Consider the following 17,902-nt stretch of genomic DNA (forward strand, 5'->3'; position numbering starts at 1 on the left):
TGAAAATGAGAGCAGTTTTAAATAATGTTACTTGTTTTTTTTCCTTTTGCATTTGAAATCCAGTTTGGTTTTGGTTTTGGGAGGGATTAACTGCTGAAACACTGCCTTGTTTCTTGCCAGTTGGAAAGCTGAACTTTCATTCTAAGGTATCAGTTTGAGTGCTTTTGAGTACAAACCCTGCAGAGACATTCTTTTTTGTTATTTACACTCCTAACTATACCTTGCAACATTCCTGTTGCTTCTGGAAGAGTGGCTCCTATTTGAATATGTGTTTCTGAGAGCTGCAGTTTATCTGGCGACACTGTCAGGCAGCTTGAGAGGGAACCTCAGTCATCCAAAGCTTCCTTCCCCAAAGCTGCTTTTGCATAGGCAAATGGTGTTACCTCTCTGCACCACCACTCCTGCTCTGTGGTAGATAATGGTGATTCCTTGTTGTTTGCAGGGCAGCTGAGGGGGATGATACTGACGAACTGTTGTGCATGCTCCAGAGTTCACCAGCAGTTTGCTGATCTCTGTCCAGAGCATGATGAAGGCTTTTGCAGGTTGAGCCTACAGCGGCTCAGGGCCCAGAGAGTAGCTGTACAGCTGGAGATGCAAATAAAGTGTCACCTCCCTGGGAGACGAGCACCTCTTCATCCTGACAAAGCTGTAGTGCTTGATGTGCATTTCTCAGGGAGTGCTGCTCTGTAAGCACAGTGTCTACTCAATGTAGTGGCCCTCATGCCCTTCCTTACAGCTGCTGTGCTCCTGAAGAGCTGCTGCTCTCTTAGAGAGAGCATGTCAGTGAAGCAAGAGGCTGTCTAGAAAGTTAATCCCAAGCTTTTTTGGCCCAGACTGGGCAAGTGGTACATTGCAGAAGCCATCAGTAAGTTCTGTCTGTCTCCTGGTGGTGGCTACCAGTCATCAGAATAATCATTACGATGTAGCCAGTTGTCCACAAACAATGCAGGGAGCTGTGAAGTGCTGCAGCTCACCTTTGCTAGCTTCTGGACCACCAAAGGTTTGAGCCTGAACAGAGTCTCCTGTTGTGAAGCTCCTCTTCTGTATCTCTGATGTATCTTGCTGTGTTTCTCTGCAGGAAGGAGCACTGGAAGCTCCTTGGCAACCTGAAGACCACAGTGGAAGGTTTGGTGTCCATCAGCAACCCAAATGTCTGGTCCAAGTATGGAGGCTTGGAACGGCTCTGCAGAGACATGCACAGCATCCTCTACCATGGGCTCATCCATGACAAGGTATGGCTCTGTCCTGCCAGCCTGACTGTCTGTCTGTCTGTCTTTCACAGCCTCAGTGCCTGTCACAAGCAGGTGCTGCAGCTCATTTCTGTGCTCACAGCACAGAGTGGACACAGTGCTTGTAGCAGTGTGGGAAATGATCCAAGCATGAACTGAGCTTGCCTGGCAAATGCTGTGGTTGTCAGAGGGGCCTGGGTGCACGTTCTTTCTATCTCATCTACTTTCAATATGGTTTTTCTAAGCACTTATGCCCCCCCGTGCTGAGGCCAGCCCCTCTCTCCTTTCTTTCTGCTGCAGCCAAGCGATTAAATTGCATTTGCAGCGAGTCAGCCCTGTATCATCTGCACTTGGACAAGTCCCCAGCAAGGCCTGGCAAGAGAACCCTGCATCTTTACTGTTTCTGGTTAGCTGTGTTAATAACAGGAGCTGGCAGCCAAACACACACTCTGTGTGGATGGGATCACTCTTTCCAGGCTCTTGTTGTGCCTGCAGTTGCTCACCCGTCCTTCCCCCCTTCTGTGGCTGCCTGGAAGAATTTCTCTTTCCCGCTTGTGTGCATAGGCTTGAAGATCTCCCCTTCAGTTTGCAATTACCAGCACAATTAATTTGTAGTGGAAAGCTGAAGCAAGGCTGCAGGGCATGCCTGGGGACAGGCTTCCCATCAGTGGCTCTGACACCCAGAAAGAAGAGAACAGCACAGAGGAGCCCTAGGCTGCTTGGATGGGCCAACTGGGTCCTGGATCAGGAAAATTACACCTGTGCAGTGCTGCACCCAAGCTAATAAACCTCCAGGAAGAGCCAGACCGGCAGGTTGTCTGGGCAGGGAGCTTTGCTTCCTGGATTTATTAAATTTGCAGGTAGCATTTGTTGAGGTGCTGCTCTGTTCCTGTTAGTCCCCAGTTGCATGGACCAGAGACCTTCTCTGGGAGACCAACACAGACAGGAGTTGCCTTTCTCATGTGAGGAATGTGGCGCTCCTTTCTGACAGACCTGCTATTCATAGGCTTCAGGAAGTGGGGTTTAAATGATTTGTACTTGTCTGTCTGTTGGTAGCAGTTCATGCCAGACCTTCCTCAGTGCTTTTACTGTAGGCAAAGGCAGCTCTTCCCCTCAGAAATGTCTCCTCCGCTCAGGCATGTGTGACGCCAACCAAGCTATAGGAGTTGCAAAAGGAGGACCATAAAAATACAGCTTCCTAACAGCAGTTGTCTCATAGTTGCTCCAGCAAAACATTTCTATTTACTTACCGTTTTCTTAGCAACTTTTTTGCCTACAGCTGGGAATAAAAAAAAAAAAGGTGGAAAAATCCATATGTACACATTAAGAGAACTGGGGTTATAGGGTTTTAAACTTTTGAGTGAATTTTATTTATTTGTCCAGAAAACCCAATTCAGTCTAGAGAGCTAAGATCGCCATGTTAGTTTTCTAGTCTTATAAAACAAACTACTCCACCCACCAAACCAAATAAACCACCAAACAGAAGCCATTCCTCTGTCACTTGTGAAAGAGGAAATAGGGATGGAAGTAAAAATAATCAGCTTTTTTTTGTGAAGACACTTTTTCAGTCTCTGTTTACAACCAATGGGGTGGTGAGGAAAACAGCAACTCTGCTGCAGTTCCTCTCTAACGGGAAGAATAACTAAGCAAAAGCCTCATTGTTGGACTAAAGCTGAGGCAAACAGCATATCCTCTCATGGCAGCAAGGGACTTATGGGGATGTGCTCATTTAACTGGCACTTGGGAGGTGGTACCTGACTGTGCCTGTCCTGAGCAGGTGTGCTGCAGACAGAAAGATTATTGGCAGTTTGTGAAGGACATTCGCTGGCTGAGTCCGGGCTCTGCTCATCACCTGGAGAAGGTGGGTTCTGGTGGGGTGGCTCTGTGTGCCCAGCGGGAGGGGAGAGGGCAGCTGGGCTGGTGGTGCCTGGGCTGTTGTGAGTAAAGTGGCTCCACGGCTTGTGGAGGCTGAAGCAGCCATGTGTTTGGGTACAAGCCGTGTCCTGGGAACTCAGTGTGGCTTGGGCTGAGACAATCAGCTGCTTATTTTTCCCAGGCCAGTCTCCAGCTCTGCTGGGCTGGGTGCAGCAGGCATCACCAGGGGAACTGGCACAAGCAGTGTTTATGTGTACGCAGGGGCGATTCATGTGTCTGTGCAAATCTCTAAGGGTCTGGGCTGTCCCATTTCTGGGTTGTGACTTCACCATGCATTTATTCTCCCATTCCTGACTTGTGCCAGCCACTGGCACATGGGGATGCTCCTGGTCCTCAGCTGCCCCATGCTGACATCCGTGGTTCCTGCCATGGGTGGCCACACAGGGCTGGCCACTGGTGGTCTCTGTGTCCAGCCTGCTGCTGGGAGAATGTGGGGTGTAACTCCAGGCCAGCTCTGCAAGCTGCAGCAGCTCAGGCATTGCCACAGCCTTCCCCATTTAATCTATCAGCAAGAAAATGACTGTCACCACCAGGGTCAGGTTGGATTTAGGAGCATGGGGTCCCTCCAGGTCAGGGGCAAGGCTCACAGATGGGAGAGTGTGCAAGAGAATTTCACTGTGCTGGTGGCTGTCAGAGGACTTTGATCACTGTCTGACCTTTGAAATGTTGTTCCTGCCTGGTGGCTGGGGAGCTGCTGGGACATGCCCTCCTTCCCGCTGATGGTGACTGGCACTGGAAAGCTGCTGTTATCAAGGGGACCAAAGCCATGTGGTAGAACAAGCCCTGCTCCCCTTCTTGCCTCTGCCTGCCTTAACCTGTGCCTGATGTCTCTTTCCAGTTCATCAGCCTGCAGGAGAGTGGCCAGAGTGACCCTGAGGGCTCAGGGGACCAGGCCATTGCACAGCTGTGGCTGCAGCACAGCCTGCAGTGCCACTGCCTGTCGGCACAGCTGAGGCCACTGCTGGAGAACCGGCAGTACATCAGGAAGTTCTACACCGGTAAGGAGCAATGGTCCTTTTCCTTCTTGCTAGGAAAATACCTAGCTGGTGGCACTTCCAAGCTGCCTGGGAGTGAGGGAGGACATCAGAAAAGTTGGTTTGCATGTGAGCAGCCAGTGTGGCAAACCATGTGGATGAGAGAGACTCCCTTGAGCAGCCTTTTTTCCCCTCCCCAGATACTGCCTTCCTGCTCAGTGACGCCCACGTCACAGCCATGCTGCAGTGCCTGGAAGCTGTTGAGCAGAACAACCCCAGGCTTCTGGCTCAGATTGACACCTCCATGGTGAGTTGAGGTCCCATATTTTACATCTGGTTCTCCCCAGACTCTGACTGCCTGTGGTGACTCCCGCAAGGTCACTTTCAGTGTCCTTGGACAAGGAGCTGGACTTGGAAGTAGTAAAAGTTGCTCCATGAGGGGAGGAGAGTGGGGAAATGGTCCTTGTGCTGCCTGTGTGACCTGTCAGGGGTCAGGATGGGGAAGATGGCTATGTGGAGCCTATAGTGGGGCACCTTGGTTCAGGCTTGCACCAAGGGTTTGAGTAGAGGACCTGAGGACAAGTTCCTTGTAAGAGGCACCTTTAAAGCCCTCTCCAACAGTCTGAGGCTTCAGGGCCAGCATGCAGAGCTGCCTGGTCATGAGGGACAGTCACCCTCTGAGGGGATGGTCAACACTGCAGGACACCTGGGTGCCTACTCCTGCTCATTATGCCAATGACTCCCAGTGCAGCCCTGTGCCAGCTGCGCTCTCTCCAGAGGAGGGGAACAGCAGCTGCCTTCTTTGCACAGAGCTCCCCAGAGGAGAGCAATTAATGAGGCTTCGTTAAATGGGGGCTGTGTCCTTTCAGCTGGCCGGCACGTCACTGCCGTCCCTGTGCGCGTCAGACCCTTCTGCTGGGACAAGAGAGATGTGTGATCCCAGCGCTGAGGGACACCAGAGCCGTCTGCCCGCAGCACTGGGCTGCCTGGATCATTTCACTGAGAGCCTGGTAATTTCCCAATGGGAGTCTGTCCTGCAGCTGCAAACAAAGAGCCGCTTCCCCTCTGTGCTGCCGTGTTTTTCCCTCCCCACCCTCCTGTTCCCTGGGCTGCTGCATCTTTTGAGGCTGGTGACCAGGCATTCACAGGTCGATCCCTTTCTATTGCTGCTGCTTTAACATGTAGCCCCTTAGATGCTGATTTATTGATGATGCCACCTCTCTTCAGCTTACCAGGAAGAGTGACAATCCATCCCCAGTGACCAAGAGTCAGAGCTTGACTGCCCTCCCTGCATCCCTGTGTGTCCCTGCTGCCACCTGCACACAGCAGCGCTGCTTTGGGTCCTTCTCCAGCCTCCAACATCCAGCCTCCTCTGGCCTCTCAGGTATCAAAGGTGGGCTAGGGAGTTCAGGGTAGACCCAGAAAAGACTTAACCTTTTTATCTGCTTATGTATTTGTTGGGGTGGATGGGTATGGAAGACTTCTACCTGTGATGGAAGGGAGGGATTTTTCTGTGGTGGGTGAGCACATTGGTATGAAGTCACAAGCTTATTGCCATAGGATGGTCTCCTTATGCCAGAGTGTGTGAAATCATGCTCCTGCTTCTGTCCAGACAGGAGACCAGTGAGTTCCTGTGGCAGCTCCAACTCCAGCCAGCCCCAGGAGCGCTGCCCGTCCACCCGCTCCTCCTCCTTCAGCGAGGGCAGGTCCCCTCTGGAGCAGCCTGGCTCTGTCACCCGCTTCCACGTCCCCTCACCCAAAGACCCCTTCTCTCCAGCCAGCGAGATGAGTTCCAGCACCACCAGCCAGAGCGAGGATACTTGGACAGGGAGTCAGGATGATCCACAGAGTGATGTTAATGATGGGCCAGAGTACCTGGCCATTGGGAACTTGGGACGCCGGGGCCGGGCATGCAGCAGCGCCAGCACCAGCAGCACCAAGAGCAGTAGCTCCAAACTCTTCTCCTCCAGCAGCTCCCAGAAGCTGGACTCAGTATCATCCCAGGGGGAGCAGGGGGCAAGTGGAGGTGGCAGCAGGGGCCTGAGCCTGCTGCGCCGGTCCAGCTTCTCGGAGGGACAGTCATCAGCTCCACAGGGCATCCTCAAGAAGAGCCATGTGCGCTCACACTCTGACACCAATGTGACTTCTGGGAAGTTGCACGGTAAGGGGACAGCTTTTCTGGGATGGCTCTTGGGTGCGGAAGTCCCTGGTATCAGAAGGCTGACGCTGGCCACCCCCTTGATTCCATGGATCAGGTTGGAAAGAGCAACAAGTGGTTGGTCTTTTCCCCTTTGAGCTCCACACTGGGATGATGGGATGACATCTTGCTTCCCAGAATGCCGTGGGATAGACTCTTACTGGTATTTCCAGCTTTTACCAAAATCTTAGAAAATGGCAGCAATGCTGTGGCATCAGCTGTCCTGCTTCCCCACTGGCCTTGCTTGGCTGGGATATAGGACTAGGGCCTGGGCTCATCCTACTGGTAGGATGTCATCCCATTGGTAACCTCCTGGGTTCTCCTGTGGTCTTGAGTGAGTGATTACATGGGGATTGGGAGAGTGGGATGTGAGGGGACAACGAGTTTGTGGGAGTTTGCTGGTGCTGCCTTCACTGGAGAAGTGGAGGTCCTTGCTGAGTAGTAACCAGTCTGTTTCTGTTTTCTCTCCCTTAACGCTGCCCTTCTCCTCCTCTATCTGCCCAGGAGGCCTCAGGGATATCACCATTATAATAGAAGATCCAGTGGCAGGTTTGGGAGCCAGTGTAACAGCCCTTCATTAGTGATCATTGCATCAAGTTCAGGATTGCCATCAAACCATTAGTGTTCATTTAGAAAACCAAAAAAAAAAATATTTCTTTGCTGTGTCCCAGCTGATGCTTGGAAGCGTGGTCTGGTTCATGCATGCGACCTGACTGAAGATCCCCAGCTTGATTTGTGGAAGCAGTGGACCAGACCCAGAAGTGTGTCCAGCTCCCCTGCATGGCATTGGGGAGTGCTGGCCACCAAGTCTCTGAGTTGCATCCCCTGTCCTTCCCTCCACCCATTGTCTTGGGAGCCCGGAGAGTTTTCATCTCTTACCTAGTGAATAAGGGCTGGCAGCTAAGCAGGCATGGGCTTGAACATCTAATCTTTCCTTTTCTTCCGTGGATCTGTGGCACAGGGAGGTTTGATGTTGACTGATTTCCAGTGTACGTACCCACAGCTGAAACTCCTGGATACTCTTGTGCTCAGGGCAGGTTTTCCCCCAAGCAGAAGTGCTGGAGTGCTGCCATCCCTTTGCCCCATATGCAGAAAGAGTCAGCAGCTCAAAAAAATGGGCTCTTGTTTTGCTCCCACTGAATAGTGGCACTGGGTTTGTCAAGCTCACATCCGGGTGCTGAGGGTTCTGTGTCTGGGAAGGCTCCTCCCTGGGGGTGATGGGTGTTCAGAGGGATGTATCCAGCCCTGTGTCCTGCTCCAGGAGATGATGGTCAGCACTGCCTCACTTTACCCTTCAGCAGCAGGCTCGTTTGTATATGGCACCCCATGAGTTGGTTTCTGTGTTGAGGTGGCTGCAGGACACCCTGTCAGGCTGCAGTGAGTAGCTGTGAGAGCCTACCACCCTGACAAGCCTCCTTTGTCTCCCAGCCTGTGGAGTGGGTTGATCCCAGGCCCCATCCTGGTGACTGCTGCTTCATGGCTTTGATGAGGGGAGGCTGGTATTGGTGGTCTCAGGAGCCTCCAGCCACGTCAGAGTTACGGCACAAAGCTGAGAACAAAAGTGAGCAGGAGGTTGAAAGGACAGGGTTGCCCTTCTGTTGTGCTCATGATGTCAGCTGTCACCTTCCCTGTATGCAGAGCTGTATGCTCCTGTCCCACTCCAGGCAGGGTGTTTTCAGTCTCCTTCAGCAGTCCTCTGTCACCCACCCACCCCATCCAGGTGCTCCCTGGGGCCATAGCTCTCCATAGAGCACCACCTGTTCTTGGTCTCGGGTCAGGCCAGCTCCTGGCAGTCTCTACTGGCTCAGTCTGGCAGGGAGTTGCACCACAGTGTGTGTGTGGGGCAGAGCCCTGCCCACAGCCCGTGTAGGTCACCTTGAGCACTGCAGCCAGGCCCCAGCGCTGCGTGTGGGGAACCCTGGCTAAGAGTGGAGCAGGAGCATGTCCTTCAGATGCCTCCTTACACTGGTGTCCTGCTTTGCAGGGCTGGGACTCCACAGATCCCTTAGCTGCTTATGTTCCCCGTATCTCCTTTCCCGACTCTCTGTTCTGGGGGATAATGCTTCCCTCGGAGATGGTACAGCAAGAAGAATGGGCTGGCAAGAGGTGCTTGCTGAAGTCTGTTGTGTCCCCCAGCTCTACATGGGGCTAAACAGAGGAAAGCTCAGGACTCGACTGTTCCATGGCTCTCATGGTCTTCTCTCCATTCCCCTTCTCCTGCCTGAAATGCCTTTCTAGTTTTGTCTCCTCTTGGGCTTGCCTTCAGCTGTGGCATGGAGCAGGAAGATGTCCCTCTTTATTTCCATCTATTTGTGCCTGTGCGTGTGATGCTGAGCCCCTTTCATTTCACCCTGTGTAGTGGCTGGGTGCCTCTGAGGTACTGAGGTGTGCCTGGTGTCATCTTCCCTTTCAGAGTCCCATGGAGATCCAAGTGGAGGGAGAGGGCCGATCTCTGCTTCCACACAGAGCAGTGAACTGAGCACACCCAGCTCCCTCTACATGGAGTATGGTGAGTACAGCCAGCCTCAGTGAGGACACTCGATCCCAGTCAGCTGCTGGCACCTGCTTGTGGGATGCTGGCTGGCTGCTGGCAGGGCTTGGTGGCATGGAGATAGCAGGTCCTTCCTTCATGCCTGTGTCTCTTGCTTTTCTAGACTCGGGACAGTACCTGAGCTCGGGGGAAGGAATGTTCAGGAGACCCTCGGAAGGGCAGTCTCTCATCAGCTACCTCTCTGAGCAGGACTTTGGCAGTTGTGCAGACCTGGAGAAGGTGAGGGAAGCAGCAGCAGCCTGTGTGTTTTGGAGAATGTATCTTACTGCAGGGCCAGGGATACTTCCTACTGTGGGGAAGATAATGCCATGGTATTGCCTGCTTTTGAGCTGTGCACAGAACTCCAAGGTTGAGCTCCTTGGTGGTGTCTGATAGCCAGGATCTGACCATCCATTATATACACAGCAGCTTTGCCACATGTTAGGGCCCCTCAGGGCCATGTGCCGACCCCCCAGACTGGATGTGTTGCACATCCTCTTTGTAGGATGTCTCTTGTGTTTTGTGAGTATTCCAGTGCTCAAGAAGGCTTTGTTTTCTAGGTCCTCTTAGACGAGTTGTGTTTTGCAGGGCTGATAGAGATTAATGTCTTTCACCATCATCTATGAGTAATAAACTCTTTCTTGTTATAGGTGGGGAAAAAATTTTACCAAGGCTTCCTGGTTTGTCCAAGGCATAGCCTTGAATGCTTTTGCTCTTGCAGGAGAACGCCCACTTCAGCATCTCAGAGTCCCTGATCGCTGCCATTGAGCTGATGAAATGCAACATGATGAGCAGGCAGCTGGAGGAGGAGGAGGAAGACAGTGACAAGGAGATCCAGGAGCTTAAACAAAAGATTCGCATTCGGCGCCAGCAGATCCGCACCAGGCACCTGTTCCCTACCTGCCAGGAGATGGGCTCAGACAGTGGGTGATGTGTTTTGGGCTCATCAGCTAGTGGGATGTGGGTGTTCTGTCCATTGCCTATCCTATAGCATCCTGCCTTCCTGCCTGTTCCTTGGAAATAGTTAAATTGCTACCAAGGTGGTGCCAAGATTTGTGAAACTGCTTCTATTGAAGAGCATAATGTGACAGATACCATCTGTTGATAACACTGCTGGCACTGAGTTAATGGAATGTAATTTAATTTTGAACCCATAGTGTTTTCCATCCTTGAGCTCCATCCCTCCCTTCCCTGGCTGTACCTGGCTATCCACTTCTCCCATAGCTGTCAGTGACCCTTGAGAGCCCTTCCACTGATGATGTGGCTGTGATGCATTTCTCCCAGGTCTCATAGCAACAGACAGTGGGTCCCAGTTCAGCTCCCACGGCTCCATGCGGCTCTCTGACTCTGGCTCTGCAGACGATGTGGAAGAGTACGAGATTCGAGGTAAGAGGGAATGGCTATGTCAGCTTCTTTCATAGGAACAGACTTCTCCTTGGTGTGGTTGTGTTGGGGTCAGTCCTACTGAAGACGACTCTGTCCCTCTGGCCTTCAGGATGGCTTTTCCCCAAAAAATGGCTGCATTTTGAGTATAAGCAGAGCAATCAGTTTCCCTCATGTTTCCTTCAAAATCTTCTGTAACCCTGTCACATTCTGTGCCTCTGGCTGGTAGGTGGTTTCCATTTCATTGCCTGGTACACAGAGCTCCTCTCACAGCTAGAGAGGTGGGAGAGCTGCCATCTTGCTCTTCTCCTCACTGGCAGAAGGAGCCATAGCTCTGACCACTTACCTCTTGGTTGGTGGGTGCTGATCACATCCCAACCTGCAATACCTCTAGTCTCTACTCCTTGCAGCTTGGGTGGCTGAGCTTATCACCCATAGGTGACCAGCCCAAGTCCCTGGGTATTCATTTCCTTCAGAGCTTTGTTCATCCTCTGAAGTAGGTGACTTACTTCTCAGTAGTACCTCCACCTGTCTTACTTTAAAAAGAAGATGGAGTAGTCCAGTCTTCAGTTTTAAACTTAGTGTGTCTTAGCTATTGACAGCAACCTCTCAGTCTGTGAGGGCAAGGTTTTGAGCTCAGTTTTGAAGCCCATGGAGGGGTGTGTGAATTCAGTTCTGAGCTCTCCTTGTGTGAGTGCTGCTCTTGTTTTATGCCCTTTCTCTTTGGCCTGGCCAAAGCACTGAAGTCAACTGTTTTGTCATCACCGTGTCATACAGATGGTAACGATGGATCTAACCTGATTCAAATGTCCAAGAACGGCCTCTCAGTGTCAATGGCTTCCTTGTTCTCAGGTACCCTGCAGTGCTCCCCTGGGCACACGTGTGTGTGTGTGCAAGGTGTGTGTGTGTGTGTGTGTGCATGGGCACACTTCTCTGAAATCTGCTGGGTTTCAGAACTGGGAACTAGTTCCAGTATCATCCAGACGTCAGCAAGAAAAGCTGTGGCAGGATGATGTGGCAGGATGGAGCAGAGAGGAGGCAGAGGAGTTCTGCTGTGGACTCGATCCCCCAGAGCATTTTGCCGTGCAGTACTTTGGATGTATCAAAAGTGCCTGCTGTGGTGAAAACCTGTCTTTCCTGGGGTAGGACTTTACAGGGCAATGGCACAGGTTTGTGCTCTGTAGGTGCTGAAGGCTGAGCTTGGGCTGAATGAGAGCAGAGTCCTCTTTGATACAGGACCAGGTCTCCATCCTGAGTGTCTTGGGGAGAGTTATCCTGCTTGATTTGGCAGAGCTGGCATACCATAGCTTTGATCTGAACCACAGCCAGCCCTTCCTGTTCTGCTCAGATTTGACTTGGAGTGGAATCCTTCTAGAAAGTTCTGGAGGGAGAAGTAGTGAGATCAGACAGGGCACAGGCAGTTTATTCATGATGGAGACCCTAAGCACTGGGATCACATGCTGCTTAGTGTTTTTATTGTTTACAGGAGTACTAGGCAATCCTTCTGGTCTGCTGGTCGTGTTTAAATAACCTTCATGTGCTCCCTGTTTGCTTTAGTGAGGGAACAGCCTGCTGGGCTGCTGCTGATCTCTCCTGTCAGGTGTTCAGCACCAGCATGTTGCTCCTGCTGGATTTGCTGGTGCTCAGAGCTTTCCTGTCTGCCCTGCTGTGTTCACAGCCCAGGGCTGTAATCCTGGCCTGAAGCTGGCGTATGGGGTATTAAGTAGTGTCCTTAGATTTGGGGGCTGTTCACAAGCCTCCTGGGGACTATCCCACCTGATGATAGCACTGGCAGCAGAGATGTTTTGGGCAGCTAATGAGGATTTGGGGAGTGTTTGCAGTTAATGTGAGGAAGCAAGCAGTGTCAGGATCCCAGTGCTAGCTCCTGTGGAAGCCTAGGGTCAGATCTGGCTCCCTCTGCCATCTCTGAGACCATGTCAGTGCCTGAGTGTGCTGGCTCTGCCTCTGCATAGCACCTGGCCCAGACTGTCCTGTGTGTGTCCCTGTTTGCTCATGTTTGTCATAGTCTAGGACCCTGTGGGACCTTCCTGCACAGAGCAGAAGGCACCAGAGCATGGCAGGTGTGTCTGGCTGGTGCCCTACAAGGTCATGAGGCTGTTTGCTTGAATTCCCTGTTTTCTGCAGCTGGAATTCAGCTTGCATGATGTAGATATGTGGATTCCTTAACATTAGGATGCTTTCCTGTGTCTGTTTTAGCAATGGATGTCAAACAAGGGCGTCAAGCATCCAAGCTGAATTCCAGGAGTGTGAGTCTGTAAATTTGCAGGACTTGCTCCCTTTCTTGCTAGGACAGTCCTGCTCTCTGTAGGAAAGCTTGGGGCAGGGGGACACTCTTTGCTCAGCCTATGATTCCTTTGAATCATTGGCTGTGATTCCCTTGGCCTCAGTGTGCAGTTGGTGCCTGGCTGGAATCATGTGGGCTCTCTGCAGATTTGTGTTAGTCAGCCTGCTTGGGGTACAGGAGCAGGAACCCTGAGCTGTGCCTCCCCATGCCAGGCACTGGGACAAGGGAAGCTGCACACTTGTGTTTGGGGGTGGTGTGGTCACTGCAGACCATTCCTAGAGCTCCCCAGAGGTATAAAACAGGAGACCTGCTGGGATTGAAAGTTGTGGCTTTGGCCACTCTTCTGTCCTGAACCATATTACTTTCCCCTTGCATGTCGTCTTCCCTTTTCTGGGAGCCTTATCTGCAGGAAGCAGGGCTTCTGCCTGCTTCTGTCTTGTTGTATGACTGAAAATGTCCTGACATAGGGGTCTTCTACTGTTGAGATACATTCCCTATTAGGATTTAGTCTGCTGAAGTGGAAGAAAGATGAGTGGTGAAGGTATCACTGCCTGGTACCTGAGCTGCCAGCCCTGGCTGTGCAGTTGCTGCCAAGCTGTGGCATGGCCAATGTCTGATCCTACAGGTTACAGTCAAGTTCTGAGAAGGGCTCTGCATCTCATTGCTAATCCCTTCCAACATCTATACTGTGTGTAAAAAGCTACTAAACCTTCTTGCTAACCCTGCAGTCTTGCCCTCCAGGCTCCTGTGTGTTTTGTTTCAGGCAATGTCACTGCTGGGATTTGGTGTGTGACCTGTACCAGCAGCCACTTGTCTCCTCCAAACCTCAGGCTGGCTGTTTTCACAGCATCCCACCATGCCTTTCCCTTGTAATTCCAACAGATGGCTGATTAGAGTGCACCTCTCCTTGCTGCTCAGTGCCACTGGTAGAAGTTGATGCTGTAGTTCACGTGCTTTTGAACAGCTTGATGAGTTTTACCTTGAAGCTTTGGTTTGAAATGAGTGTATCCCCCTGCCCTGTCCCACCTGTTTCATCTTGTGTATTTGTGATTCAGATGCAGACATCAAGAGGAACCCAGACTCCAGCAGGAAGTCCTTTCTCTCCTCAGACTCCATGTACGTCTTCAACCTCATGGCAACATATCTTGGTACCACGTTCTCTTTCCTACCCAATTACGCTTTTCCATGTCCATCAGTTGCTGTTTTGCAGTGGAGTAGATATCCCTCCCTCCCTCAGATGTGGGTACCCCTCTGCTTGTGTGGTGAAATACAAAGCTGTGTCCATGGTGGGCAGCTGCTTGGGTAGGTTCATACTAGGAGAGCAGTTGTCTCTGGCTTATTCAGTTACTGGGTGTCACTTTGCAGCTTCCCTGTCAACAGCCACAGGTTTTGTTAAGTGAGTTAGGTTTTGCTCACCTTTCTGAACAGTTGTGGTGCCATTAGCCATCTTTGCCTGGGGACAGCTGCAAAGACAGCAGTCAATCACATATATTAATTTTAAGCCTGTGTAGCACTGCAGAATTAAGGTACCATAGTTGAAGGGAGCGTCTTTGGCTTGAGCTGGGAGAGGCATGGGGCTGCGAGGAGAACACAGCTGTAAGACCCAGTAGTAACAATTCCTTTGTTGTCTAGATCCCACTCCTTCCTCAATTCAACCTCGGCAGAGGCTGTGGCCATGGGCTTGCTGAAGCAGTTTGAGGGCATGCAGCTCCCAGCTGCCTCTGAATTGGAGTGGCTGGTCCCTGAGCACGATGCCCCACAGAAGGTAAGGCTGTGAGTTCCTGTCACCGATTGCATTTGATCTTCTCTGAACCCCTGGCTTCAGCCCACTGCTGAGGGGCTTTGCTTGTGCCAGTGACCCTTTTGTGGATGGAGGAGGAAGTTTGTCTGGGCTTTGGAGATGGTGCAGCCAAGCAGGGCTCTGCCACTGCAGGCTCCTACAGCAGTGTCCAAATCCCTGGGGACAGCCCTTCTTCAGCCCCCCTTCAGCTGCTGGAGCAACTTGGTGCCTGCAGTTTCCCAGAGGGCTGCAGTTGCAGATTTCTGGCAGTCCAGCCAGGTGCACTGCCTTTGCAGCACCAGATAGATATCTGACCCTCTTGTCTGCTTTTCCCAGCTCCTGCCCATCCCTGACTCTCTGCCTATCTCTCCCGATGATGGAGAACACGCTGACATCTACAAGCTGAGGATTCGGGTGCGCGGAAACCTGGAGTGGGCCCCGCCGCGACCGCAGATCATCTTCAATGTCCACCCAGCCCCAACGTAAGGACCTGTGTGCCTGGGGGCTCTCAGGGGACCTGCCCTTTCCAGCCTTTTTCCATCAACACCAAGGTTGCTTATCCTCTGGTTGCTGGGATTTCCCTGCCTGGTAGACCCACAGTGGTCACTACTGTGAGATGGTGAGATAGAGCCAGTGCCTAGGGTTGGAGCCTTTGATGTGACCCAGGACACAAATGGGCTTTTTCATTTGGATATGTTGTCCATGTAAACCTCCCAGGCCTGTGCCAGTACCCATCTTCTGGTGCCAGGTTCCATCAGGGCTGGGTCATACATGTTGTCTTCTGTCTCTGGGCAGGAGGAAGATGGCTGTGACCAAGCAGAATTACCGATGTGCAGGCTGTGGCATCCGGACTGATCCTGGTGAGTGATGGGAGCCTGAGCTGGAGAGTGGGGAAGAACCTGCAAACAAGGGAGAAGATGCTGAGTGAGTGGGTGGGTGGTGGTAGAGCTCAGCACAAGGTCCCTGGGGCAATGCTACACTGCCTTTGCCAGCTCTGCCTGCACATTGGTGTGCAACATCCACAGAGGAGCCTCCTCTTCCAGAAGGTCACAGATCTGATGGGAGCAAAGAGCAGCCAGCCTGTCCTTTGGAGGGCATTTTAGATCTTGACTCATGCAAAGCAAAGTCCTCTGTTGGGTCCTTGAGCTCCCAGCAGGTTCTGCAGCTGCAGAGCTCTTTCCTGAAATATGTAGGTAGATGTGGCTTCATGAGACTTTCCCAAAGGCTTTTGCAGTCAGAGGCTGCTTGCAGACCCCAATGCTGACCACTCTGGGCTGGAGGAGATACCAGCAAGGCAGAATTCCTTGCTTGCTGTAAATGCTGAGCAGTGTTGGGAGTGCAGCATGTAGCAGTGCAGAGCCTGTGCCTGGGCTGACCTGCCTGTCTGCCTGGGTTTGGCCAGGTTACATCAAGCGGCTGCGGTACTGCGAGTACCTGGGCAAGTATTTCTGCCAGTGCTGCCACGAGAACGCCCAGACTGTCATCCCCAGCCGCATCCTGCGCAAGTGGGACTTCAGCAAGTACTATGTGAGCAACTTCTCCAAAGACCTGCTGAGCAAGATCTGGAGTGACCCACTCTTCAATGTGCAGGCTATCAATCCTGCCCTCTACCAGAAAGTGAAGGCTCTCAACCAAGTGCGGGTAAGACCCTTTCTGTGCCTTTCTGAGTGGGGCTGGGGTGAGGTGCTTGGCTGCCAGCTGTAAACCATATTTCAGGGAAGCTGAGGAGAATCAGATACTTCAGTTGTGGAGGCTTAAAACCTCATTACTGTGTCTTTCCATTCACCTCTTATTTCTTCAGTGGCATAGGAATGTCAGAAGGAATTTCTGGCTGTTATCCAGCTGGGCTTCAGTTTATCTCCTGGAGCACATGATGATGCTTGTGCTCGCCTTGCCCTGTGTGATGTAAACACTTCGGAAACAGGAGAGCAGCAGCTGAGGAGCAGCAGTTATTTCAGCAGCACAGGGAATGGGGTAGAGCTGCTTGGCCAAGGACCCTGCTCTGTTTACTGATTCTTTGTCCCCCCCTTCGTCTCCAGCTGCTGCGAATCCAGCTTTTCCACATGAAGAACATGTTTAAGACGTGCAGGCTGGCTAAAGAGTGAGTCCTGGGCTGTTTTGCTGTCCTGATTCTGTCCCCTGGCAGTTTGCACTGGGGATGTGTGCAGCCTGTGCATTGAGCAGTGGGGAGAGAGGGGAGAGGAGGGGGAGAGAAAGCATAAGGAGTGGAGAGAGGGGTCTTAGTGGAGTCACTTTGCTCTGAGCTCTGGTTTCTCTGTCCTTGCAGCCTCCTGGACTCCTTTGACACGGTGCCTGGCCACTTGACGGAGGATTTGCATCTCTACTCACTGAATGACTTCAGTGCCATCAAGAAGGGGGACCTGGTGCCTCGTCTGACAGAGCTCCTGAAGGCAGGCAGCCTGCACATTGACAAGTGCATGGTAAGGCCTCCTCTCCTGCCTCCTGCATGGCTCTGCATCCTTGGGAGCAGGCTTTGCTGCAGAGATAACTGATGGGGAGGCTTTGGAGTGAAGGGCAGCCACCAAATTAATGGGTTCAATGCTAACTGTTCCTGCCTGCTCCACAGAGCTCCTACCCAGCACAAATGGGATATTTGCTACCCCATTTTGGCTCTCCCCCACCCCTGACACAGGCTGATTCAGCTTTCCTATGCTCCATGCTGGGGAAGGGCTGTCCCACATGGTTAGAGCAGGGCACTGTGTCCTGGTGCCCTGCTGTACTCTTACCTTCTGCCCTACTTGCCAGGGAGGTGAGCATTATTTAGGTGCCTTTTCCTCATCTTTTCTCCTTCCAGCTGTGCCAAGCCAAAGGCTTCATCTGTGAGTTCTGCCAGAATGAGGACGACATCATCTTCCCATTTGAGCTCAACAAGTGCAGGACATGTGAAGGTGAGATACTGTGGGAAAACAGGGAAGGGGCAGACCCTGAGGCCACCAAGGTCTGCTTCCAGTTTGAGTGGCATTTGTACTAGCAAGAGGTACAGAGCCATAGCCAGCCAGCCCAGAGTGCCTCTGTGCATGGCCTGTGGCTGCAATATGTTATCACAGCAGCAGATCAGCATTATAGCACTGTTTGCTGGCGTGGTGGAGTATGTAGGTCCCCTCCTGACCATGCTGTGTGCTGCCTCCCCCAGCAGCAGTGGGCAGTCAGGCTCTGATTGCAGCAAGTAGATGTCTAAGAGTCCTGACTTCCCTCCTGCTGTGGTTACAGGACAGGCTGCAGCCTGCACACAGCTCCCCTGCCCCTGCTTAGATAGCTGGAGCTGACCTTGCAGAACAGAGAGAGCCTGAAGGCTTTATCTCTGTGCTCTTCCTGCCTGCTAAGAAGTCCATAGATCCCTTCAGGACACATCCTCGATAATACCAAGTACTAACGGCCAAGTAGAGCTTGGTTTGGCAGGTGCAGTGCCAGAGAAAACTTGGGGCAAAGTCACTGTTTCCTTGGAGTATCAGGAAAGCCTGGGGAGGGACCTTGTACAGAGCAGAAAACCTCCCTCCTGTGCTTCCAAAGCTTTGCTAGCTGGTGCAGGGATGTGGAGTGTGGAGTGT

At 52.1% G+C, this 17,902-nt stretch overlaps 1 protein-coding gene across 8 annotated transcripts in view; it reads left to right on the top strand.

Moving 5' to 3' along the window:
* Positions 1-17,902, top strand: part of RUBCN (rubicon autophagy regulator) — a 30,263-nt gene that overhangs the window by 9,779 nt on the left and 2,582 nt on the right. For 3 of the 8 annotated variants that reach the window (XM_085069327.1, XM_085069330.1, XM_085069335.1), the window contains exons 2-22: positions 1,079-1,232; positions 3,007-3,090; positions 4,003-4,162; positions 4,339-4,445; positions 5,008-5,148; positions 5,366-5,522; positions 5,751-6,299; positions 6,840-6,884; positions 8,749-8,844; positions 8,990-9,105; positions 9,587-9,788; positions 10,150-10,251; positions 11,026-11,100; positions 13,609-13,669; positions 14,186-14,318; positions 14,670-14,815; positions 15,129-15,193; positions 15,736-15,974; positions 16,373-16,434; positions 16,621-16,774; positions 17,149-17,242. In XM_085069327.1, coding sequence (XP_084925453.1) covers positions 1,079-1,232; positions 3,007-3,090; positions 4,003-4,162; positions 4,339-4,445; positions 5,008-5,148; positions 5,366-5,522; positions 5,751-6,299; positions 6,840-6,884; positions 8,749-8,844; positions 8,990-9,105; positions 9,587-9,788; positions 10,150-10,251; positions 11,026-11,100; positions 13,609-13,669; positions 14,186-14,318; positions 14,670-14,815; positions 15,129-15,193; positions 15,736-15,974; positions 16,373-16,434; positions 16,621-16,774; positions 17,149-17,242 — 2,942 coding nt within the window. Of the gene's footprint in view, positions 1-98; positions 147-1,078; positions 1,233-3,006; positions 3,091-4,002; positions 4,163-4,338; positions 4,446-5,007; positions 5,149-5,365; positions 5,523-5,750; positions 6,300-6,839; positions 6,885-8,748; positions 8,845-8,989; positions 9,106-9,586; positions 9,789-10,149; positions 10,252-11,025; positions 11,101-13,608; positions 13,670-14,185; positions 14,319-14,669; positions 14,816-15,128; positions 15,194-15,735; positions 15,975-16,372; positions 16,435-16,620; positions 16,775-17,148; positions 17,243-17,902 lie in introns of those variants that run through there. The other 5 variants (XM_085069329.1, XM_085069332.1, XM_085069334.1 and 2 more) reach the window with 4 other exon arrangements.

This window comes from Lichenostomus cassidix, chromosome 9 (assembly GCF_008360975.1).
Source record: "Lichenostomus cassidix isolate B80296 chromosome 9, HeHo_3.0, whole genome shotgun sequence".
Taxonomy (NCBI): Eukaryota; Metazoa; Chordata; class Aves; order Passeriformes; family Meliphagidae; genus Lichenostomus; species Lichenostomus cassidix.